The sequence below is a fragment of the Cynoglossus semilaevis genome, chromosome 10 (genome assembly GCF_000523025.1).
Source record: "Cynoglossus semilaevis isolate Cse_v1.0 chromosome 10, Cse_v1.0, whole genome shotgun sequence".
Lineage (NCBI taxonomy): Eukaryota > Metazoa > Chordata > Actinopteri > Pleuronectiformes > Cynoglossidae > Cynoglossus > Cynoglossus semilaevis.
The window spans coordinates 12,416,705-12,426,645 of NC_024316.1; the positions used below are offsets into that span (position 1 = coordinate 12,416,705).

Here is a 9,941-nt window from a genome sequence, read left to right on the forward strand (position 1 = left end):
AGGGAGGGGAGGGGGGGAGGTTACAGGAGGAGAATATATTCAGGAATAACCTGAAACTTTTTAATGTTTTAAAGGTGCACTCTGTGGGATTAGCAGCATCTTCTGGGAAACTAATGGGAAGACAGTACTTCTCAAATAGTCTGGGGGGTGGGGAGGTTGAGGGGATACTGGACATAAGTCTACCACTGCTGTAGTGCTTGAATCATAACAAGCCTCCAGTCACTAGGTGGCAGCAACTCATACAGAAGTTTGTACAGATATAAATATACATGTTATCAGGTTCTCAGTAGTACGTCAATTCGCAGGGGTGTTGGGGGGGGGGGGGGCGTGAAACCATTTCTGTCATGTCCTCCCATGACAGAAGATAATTAAGTCCTAAGGCAACACAAAGTTGGGGGGACGGGAGTGGGGTGGCGGCTCAACAATATTGTTATCTACAAAGGGGGGCACTGCAGAAAAAGTTCGTTCATTGAGAACAAAAACTATGCTTCCTGTGTCAGGAACTACGGCAAAGAAAATGGACATTTTCTTACTGAGGTAAAAAGGTTATAAAAAAGGTGGAGGAAAAAGCAGGTTTAACATTATTAATATAAACATGGCATTATTTAATTGAAGTCCATATTTTTTAATTCGTAAAAATGTATCGCTGAATTTTCTGTACGTGGCATTTTAGTTTGTTTACTGAGGACACTACATCAAACATGGCGATCTATTCTTCTATACATCCAGCTCAAATTAGAGCTCCTTCGAAAGTAATGTATTAACATGAACTTCTTCAAATGATTTCAAATTATTTAACCAAGAAAGAAACAAGTTACCTTAACCGGAAGAGAACACTTTTTTCTTCACTAAACTTTCTGTGCATGCAAGGTGCTTTGTAAAGGAGACGAGTTTTCTCTGTCGCCCTCTTGTGCCAATAAAAAGCAGTGACGCCAACAGTGATCTGCAACCAAACATATGACAATAGAGTAAAAACCAACAAAAACGTTCACTAAAGTCTCTTTTTTAATTAGTTGCTGTTTTCCATCAAGCCTACTACATTCACACCCACAACATAATACTCCAATTAGACTGCAGAAAAGTATATAAAAGAGGAATGACAGCAGTGGGCAAAAAAAGAAAAAAATCAAAAATAAGATCAATTTGAAAATAAATAATAATTTTTTAAAAATTACATGAATTAACATTAAAACTCTTAACATTGAACCACAGAAAGAGAAAGAAAGAGTCAGTATGAATTTTGCTCTACCTTACTAAATCCAAACCAGGTTTTTGAAGAGGCTCCAAAGAAAACGTTATTTTGAAAGTTTTCCACAAACAGAGATTTCAGGATAAATTTAAATAATTTAGCAGAGGTTTCTTCTTCTTCTTCCTTGGTTTCTCCTTCTCGTTGCAGAGAATGTTATACATACACGTTGAATGTAAAGTAAACGTTATGAATAACACATAAATGCACACAAACACACAGGTGAAGAATGTGCCAAAATATAGTCCTACAGTTTCAAATCTGAAATATTATACTGTAGACACGGTATGTTTGCTTTAATACTCAAAAAAAAAAAAAGCTGGATGTCAATGCTGTTTTCGTGCCCTAGCCTAAAACGTAGTAATTCTATGTTATCAGTGCAAACATGGTGCTGTTACCAGCCTTTACATGCATAACTTTCCTTAATGTTAATTTGTAGGATGAGCATTGCACATTTGTCTATATACAGTGCACATCTATGCTGCAGACTTCGCTCATTACTGTATTTACAAGCAAAAACTTTTCTCTTATAACAATACAATTTATACAATAATTCAAAATAAAAAAAAGTCAATAAATACTGCATTAGCCAGGCGCTAACAACAATTTTCACAAAATAAAGAGCAAGTCTGAAATCAGCCTGTTTCTAATGTCGTAGTCATTCAAAGTGTGCCAACGGAAGCTTAGTTAACAGAGCTACATACGTATCAATATGAGTACGTTAGTGCTGAAATGTTTCTGAGTGAGAATAGACGTGTTTAGGATGACTGAGTGCAAATCAAATGTAAACGTTCAGCTTGTACCAGTGCGCTGCCTCTAGTAATGTTAATCTAGGTTATTTCTGGGTCTGATCGCAGAATTTAACTAAGCATCTTATGTCGATCAAAAACAGTCTTGCGTTGTTCCTGGACCTGCTTCTTCCAGCGCTGCTGCGCTCCCTCCACTCGCTCCAACACAGTGTTTCCCCTGGGCTGACCGCTGCTGACTGGGGGACGCACTTCCTAAACACACACACAACCAAGGACATATAGCAAGAATCAATTAAAAGACTTTTAGCATTTTTATGTTCTGCATATGGGTGGTGTGGTGTGTGTATGTTAACCTCAGCGTCCTCCTCATTGTGCAGTGGCTGGGTGTAGGGGTCGCGTTTGCGGATGAGAGGATCAACCAGCAGCAGAAACAGCATGTAGAGCAGCAGTGCACCCACAACAGACAGGTAGATGATGATGGTCACCTAGGACAGACAGATTAAAAATCAACTTTAAAAATGCTTAAAAATGCTACTACTTTATTGTGTTTTGGATACTGAAGCTATAGGAATGGTGTGAGATAATTATAGATACAAAACAAATGATCATCAAACCTTTTCAAGAACATAATATTCACAATCTACCTTGATGGTGTTGCTGCTTCGTTCCTCATATTTGCACTCACAGAGCAAACAGTAAGCCTCAACATCATGTCCTGGCACTGGCATTGGCTCCACTACATGAAGACAAGTACTGTAAAAGACATTAAAAAAAGAACTATGCAGTGAAACTGTAATGTCTGTTTGAAGTCTGACTGTACAACAGGTCAACACACTGTAGACTGTATAGTCAAACTTTCTTTTTACCAGTCTTTCTGTGACACATTTCTATTGTATATGTGTCCAGAGATGTTTCTGTATGGAGGGCAGATGCATTTGCAGCGAACGTCCTCAAAGTTCTGCAAATTAGACAAAAATCACAAGTGAGGAGACTGTAAATCCACCTTATTTTCTGACTATTTCTTATGAATTGTATAAAAAATATCAATGAATAATAATCAATTTGTTCAATTTTATTTGACTGTATAAATAAATACTACAAAGACTGTCAAACCACAACCCTGGGTGTGGAGGTTATCTTGTTTACCTTGGCCTGTGCAAAATCAACAGCATCCTGTAGAAAAACCACCACAACAGCAGCTAGGACGAAGCTCCACGAGTGTATACGATAAGACGTCATTTCCCTAAAAGGACAAGCGATTTACAGAATGAGAGCAGGTTTAAAACCACAAACAGAGAGAGCTAATAAAAACAAACCATCTCACCTATCTATGACAGCTGACAGCTGTGTCAATTGCGCTATGCATTCAATGTTTAGTCATATCGTTAGCTTGTCTGCTCGGCCTGATTAACTTACAGCTTTCTTGTTCCGGGTGCCGTCATGTAAACCTCGCCCACTTTTGTATAAAACGGGTAGTGATTGGTTCAGTGACAGTGAATTTAAGCTCGTTGGGAGAAGAAATGCTGATACAATACCGACATCTAGTGGAAAAAGTATGAAACGTTATTATTATGATGATTATTATCATTATAGAAAAACACGATTATTATTATTATTATTATAGTAAAACACGTAACACTTTGTGACGTGAGTTGAAGTTAAGTTTAATGCTCGGGCTTCATATTACAAGTTTGCAGTGGAGTTGTCTTCTGTCAATTATTGTTGGTTTAATAATATGAGCCGAACAAGTTTGTATTTTTTGTTTCACGGTTGTTTGTTTGTTTATGGTTTGTCATTCATCAGTTTATTTTAGTCACATTTTCCAGTTTCCTCGGTCAAACACGGTTTCCCTGGAAGGACATGAAACGTACCTTCTCAATCTATCTATTCAATCTATCTATATATATATATCCTGGTTATCCTCACACGTAGCCCAGTAGTGTAAAATACTCATACCTTTAATAAGTTATAGAAATCAATGCCTCACAAATGCAACCTGAAACTCATGAGCTCTTGGTCACGGAGATCAATTGAGACCGTGGCTGTTTCTCTAATGAGCGATGATATCAGTGTGAACAACACAACCCTAGTCTGTGTGTAGCCTCCATCGTTCACATATTTCACATTGGCTCAACACATCATCCACCAGGCTCTCACGTCACCATTGGTGCCGAATTGGTCTTAGACCTTGTAGAATAAAAAAAAACCTTGTAGAATTCTGGTGTAGGTGTTTTGTTTTCCTTTGTATGTGCTAAGGAACGCAGAACACAAATCAATAACTATAAAAATGTGGTATTTGGAGGCACTTTGGTGAGCAGTGTGTGAGGGTCACGTACTTCCACTAATTTGTCTTTTACTTTGCCATTTATAACTCTTAGATCATACCAATCTGTATTTGGATTTGTCAGCTTTCAGTACAGGAAATATTAGAATTTTTGATTTAATAATTTTCTGTGGTTATTTTTACTAGAGCCGTGATTTGAATTAGCTGCTTTTGTCCCTAGAATCTTACTGTCTCAACAAATCTGTTCAACATGGGTAGGTGCGTGGCACACTTTGGTCTCACACACGTGTGAGTGGCTCCAATGTCCACCAACATTGGTATTTGTTTACCTTGTTTACCTTTTTGAACCTGCAACCTAGGTTCTTCTACTAATTGCTAGTTGCTAGGCTACTTCGGCTAGTTGCTAATGGCTAGTTGCTAGGCTACTTCGTCTAATGTTTACCCCCCGTAGGCACGCCTCTAAGCTCCTGCTAGCAACATTGTTGGAGGCGTACAGCGCCACAGCTCAGCAGCTACTCTGCACAAACTATACACAGACAAGACAGGCTTCTGTTATTCTGGAAAAATGCCTTTTAAATCTGAATAAAACACAGATTAATAGAGATAGTCCTGTGTAGCAAAAACAACAAAAACTTTATACTATGATTTCTGAATACTATGTCCTTAACAATGCTAGGAAAACCATATAACCTCACAGGTTTGCGGATTGAGTGACTTCACTAACTATACTGTACATATCCACAGTCATGACACCAAAAGCATGACTTCTCTTTACAAACCTGGGCCAATTAGTGCTTAGGTCAGTGCAGAGGTCAGTGTCCAGTCTCATTATCAGTTTTGTCTTTGTGAAAAGAAGGAAGAAAAAAAACCCCTCCATCTGTTTCCTCCTTTCAGTCACATAACAAACGATAATTATCTTGCCAAAATAGAGACATCTGTTACTTGACATGAAATGCTTCATTAGCTTCACAAACATCTACATTTGTATCTGTCCTATATATTTTCACGGACCAATTCAAAACCCTGACATTTCATGTGGACGCTGCACACGGCCCGACCTCCAAACATCAGGGGAAAGTATCAATAATGCAGAGAAATACAGCTTATAAACAAGCTCAGAAGCTGTCAAGTTCTCTAATTTGTCAAGGTATCTGATGGTATTGACTGAATTTCATTACTTTTGAAGCATTAATTTTCATGAGACAGAAAATATATTAGGCACTCTGCCCACTAGGAGTTGCTAAAAGGCCCAAGGCAAAAGGAGAACTTTAAGACTCTTGAGGTGAAGATGAGATGTAGGCGTGGAAAAGTGATTAAGCATGTTTGGGGTTTTTTTTTCAAAGCTGCAGTCCAAGCTACAAAAAAGGGGCTTGTGTTAATGATTTTTCTTCGTTTGTAGGACAGGGATTATCTCATTAAAAGTCAAATCTGTAGGACGACCGCTATATACCATAGAGGTCTTTAATGTGGGCTACAGCATTCAGATACAGTCATCCATGACCTATGGGAAGATAGCATTTCAGTCTTATTCTCCCATTTTCAATACATGCTTCAACCTTTCACTGTGCTTCTTTCTGACCTTTATCTCATCATCTGCAGCCTTTTTACCGTCCTCTCCCCCTCTGTATTATGCTTTTGTAGCGAACACTGTTTGAAAAACAAAACTATCAGTGGAAAGTGATAACACTCCCTTTTCTCCTCTCGTCTCCTTTTCTCTTGTCTCCTCCATTCTCCTCCCCATCCTCTCCTCTCCTTTTTTTCCTCCTTTCCTCTTATCTCCTTCGCTATCCATTTTTCTCCTTTCCTCTTGCCTACGTTCCTTTCTCCTTTCCTTTCCTTTCCTCTCCTCTCCTCTCCCCTCCCCTCCTCTCCTCTCCTCTCTTCTCTTCTCCTCTCCTCTCCTCTCCCCTCCCCTCCTCTCCTCTCCTCTCCTTTCCTTTCCTTTCCTTTTCTTTCATTTCCTTTCCTCTCCTCTCCTCTCCCCTCCCCTCCTCTCCTCTCCTCTCTTCTCCTCTCCTCTCCTCTCTTCTCTTCTCCTCTCCTCTCCTCTCCTCCTCACGGTGGGTATCTGGACTATTCTAATAGACACATGTGGTAATTACAGTGGTGGGAGGCAGCAGACAGTGGTGGTCCAGGGACAGCACAAAACTATAAATCACAACTCCTGGTTCTGCCCTCCTGAGCGTAGCCGATCACATTCAACCAAAAAGCAATTCTGCCAACATGTGTTTGCACATTTGTCTTCATCAGCCAAAGGCTTGTTTTGTCCTCTGCCACTGGATTTTCCTTTCCAGTTGTAATCAAACACACACCTCACACTCAACCGTCTGAGTCCAAGTGTGGGATTTTAGAATTACACAATTAGTCGCACTTGAGATGCAGCGATAAAATAGTCTAATGGAGGAAAAAAGCAACAGCTCAAATGATGTTTATGGAATAATGATGGTAATAACTGACAATCATAAATAAAACTACACCACATATAATTCACACAACATTAATCATCATTACTTTACTGTTCTGGTTAATGAAATAATCTTAGTAACGTAATGCATTTAGGTTATAGAATTAAGTAAATAATAATATGAACAATTAAGGAGATCTAATAGAAATGAATGTGTCCAGATTCTTCTCTGAAGGATAATTATATAAATTATATAAATATCCACATATGTGATAATATAATATTAGTATACAATAATATATAATATTAAGACCAAATCACATAAGAAAGTAAATAAAAATAATTCATTCAAAAGTATGAGTCGTTGTTTTAGAAGGTGTCTTCTTAAACTTGATGGTTTATATTAAACAGAATCTGTGAATTTCCATATGTTTTTCACCTTGTATCTCAATGATACTTCTTGTTTATATGTACAGTATACAATATACAAGTATACAATATATATATATTTATATGTACACCAGGGGTCAGAAGTGAATGACCAAACAACAGTGACTCAAATACCAACAGCAGCAGTGGACGACCATGGGTCTGATGAGTCCTCAGTTCTACTGACATACACTCCAGACATCAAACCAAAATCTACTGCACCAGGATTATCACTGCTGACACAGAGTACACAACATCTTCATCTATTTGTTTTTTCGAACAACAAGTTGCTGTATTTAAATTCAGTTTCAACAAGAATGTGCAGCTTAGAAACCCTTCAGACCAGAGTGTTCCTCCTGGAGTGTCCGGTCTCTGTTCAATGTAGTTTTAAAGGAATGATAAATTGTTGTGTGACTGATATAGTCTTGGTTGTTTTGTTTTTTTTGTGAGGGGGGTGAGGGGGTGGGGGTTAACATACCATGTTCCCTAGAGCTGTGTCTTGAATCAGATAGATGTCTGTGGGAGAGGTGTTAGAAAAGCCAGCAGCAACATTGACTCACAGTGATCGTATGTTCTGTCCTGACTGATCTGTACAGACAGCTGTCTCTCAGCTTTACAGGGGGGGGGGGGTCTCAGCGAGGTGAGAGCTGATCCCAGCTACGCTGAGCTGAGCAGGAGTGGATGCAGAGGAGAGTTTGTCTCCCGCCTCTGAGGGACTTGGATTTTCAGTAAGGAAACAAAGACTGCTGGAGCAGGAGACACTCAGTCAGACAGAACATGAAAGCCAGGAGCGGCCGTGACACGTGATGGACGTAGACGCAGGAAGAGACACCGCGTTCTCTTTCCTTCCCCTTTTCCCTCCTGCTCTTCTTTATTCTCATTTTGATTCTGGCTCACTGTGAACAAGGAGGTGGTGGAGATGACAGTTAAATCACGGTGGTCTCCACTTGAACTCTGCCTCCTGTAATGTGTGGGTTCTGATGTTGGCCAACATGTTTAGGAGCTGCAGCGAAGCTCCGAAGAGAGCTGCAGAGGCCCCTTATAGAATTGCGGCATGTTGGTGTAGATAAAAGAAAGAAAAAAAACAAAAAAACAAGAAGCTGTCAGAATTCCACAAGCATCTTTCAAAGGAGAGCCGGGGTCAAGCAGGAAGACAGCAGAAAACAACAGTGAGAAATGAAGGGTGACATGAATTGAGAGGTAGATAAATAGCTGCAGGGGGAGGAAGGAAGGAAGGCTCGCCGTTGGTAGAAGCCGACAGGGTGGACTGAGGTCTTGGTCTCGGAGAAGCTGCCAGTCGGTCTAACAAGAGTTGGCAGGCCAGTCAATAGACTGTCAGCTGTTAATGCCCACATTTCACTCTAACCAACACACACTTCCACAGTGAGGTATGTGGCTCGTAGTGTATAAAGTGTTAAGACACACACGGATGACCGTGGTGTGACAGATGACCTTTGAAGAATCACCTATGACACTGTGTGTGGAACAGCTGCCTCGGAAAAGTAAGTCGGGGGCGGGGGGTCTCAGAGGTCAAAGGCCACAGACGATGAAAGGAAGGAACAGAAGATAAAACACTGTCAGATCGGAGGACCACAACTGGATGATGGGAGTGGGCTTTGTTTTATATCATAAAGTCAAGGCATCCACAAACTATTATCTTGGCTTCAGACTATCAAGAGGAGGAAAGGTGGATGTGATAAGAATCCTGGGGTCAAGCGTCTCACATTAATAAAAAAAAAGATGAAATTTGAAACCCTGACCTTCTGCTTAAATAAGACAACCCCTTAACCCAGTGTTTCCCAAACTTTTTTTCTGGGGACCAATATTTTATAAGGCACAAATCTTCGCAACCCAAGTCAATAAACATTATTTGTAAACTCCTGGGAAACATGATGTGAGCTGACCCAAAAATAAAACCTCTTGCGACCCACCTGAGGGTTGCGACCCAGTCTTTGGTAAACAATGCCTTAACCCACCTGTCCAAAGACCATACAAACTTTGATACTTGAAACTCTTAGTTTTATATATTAGTTATATATATTAGTTATTAATTACTTAGTTATATATATATATAGAGTATATATATATATATATATATATATATATATATATATATAAAATGAGAGCTGATTAACTCTGATAACATAGTGACAGCATGAATTTGTTTTACTAAAAGGAAACGTCTTCTACCTTCAGCCACATCCTGCGGTGAAATGGAGAAAGTGTTGACAGAATGTAAAATTCAGATTAATAAAATTCAGCCACTCCGTGCCTTCCCAAAATAGCATTCCTATTAGTCTGTACAAACAGTTTCCTTTGGGTTTACTTTGCTCTGAAAAAAAAGAAAGAAAAAACGTCTTTGGTCAACTGGAGATGTCCTTGGTGAATGTAAGACAACAGAAACACTGAGGCCGAGACTCCGACGGCACCAGACAAAGATAAAGATTTGAAGTTTTCAGAAAACTTTTTTTTTTTCAGAATATCATGTCAGTCATTAAGGCTGTGTCTGGTGAAGAAGATGAATGAAGATATATTCAGGAGTGAATACATTTACAAACATTCCAAACCTGAGCAAACATTTTATTTTGCTGTCGCATCAAATCTATTATTTTATTTGTAACAACATTTTATCTCAATGTGCCTTTGGTCTTTAGGTGGACGAGGGCGTTTAACTGTTCTGATAGAGGAAGATGGTGGGATTGTGGAAAAAAATCTTTAGAAAAAAGAAACAGAGCCAGAGGTTAGAGAGAGAGAGAGAAAGAGAGAGAGACAAAAATAGGGGAGGGAGGAGGACGGGTTAGAGGGAGACGCTCCACTGCCCGGCTGACA

General features: G+C 39.5%; 1 protein-coding gene across 2 annotated transcripts; it reads right to left on the bottom strand.

Moving 5' to 3' along the window:
• Positions 1-987: 987 nt before the first annotated feature.
• Positions 988-3,460, bottom strand: tmem9 (transmembrane protein 9). Of its 2 annotated transcripts, none has more exons than XM_008318866.3 (6): positions 3,320-3,460; positions 3,142-3,238; positions 2,862-2,953; positions 2,640-2,748; positions 2,349-2,480; positions 988-2,247 (listed from the first exon to the last, which is right to left on the bottom strand). In XM_008318866.3, the coding sequence occupies exons 2-6, from the start codon at positions 3,232-3,234 to the stop codon at positions 2,107-2,109; spliced, it is 567 nt and encodes a 188-aa protein (XP_008317088.1). In that variant the 5' UTR covers positions 3,235-3,238; positions 3,320-3,460; the 3' UTR covers positions 988-2,106. The 2 variants fall into 2 exon arrangements, with proteins under 2 accessions (XP_008317088.1, XP_016891263.1); XM_017035774.2 differs by having other exon boundaries at positions 3,412-3,453.
• Positions 3,461-9,941: the final 6,481 nt, after the last annotated feature.

Coding starts and splice junctions, on each gene's coding strand:
- tmem9 (XM_017035774.2), bottom strand. CDS start 3,437: ATGACGGCACCCGGAACAAGAAAGCT. Junction 3,239..3,411: donor GCACCCGGAACAAGAAAGCT/GTAAGTTAATCA, acceptor TTGTCCTTTTAG/GGAAATGACGTCTTATCGTA. Junction 2,749..2,861: donor AATGTGTCACAGAAAGACTG/GTAAAAAGAAAG, acceptor TGTCTTTTACAG/TACTTGTCTTCATGTAGTGG.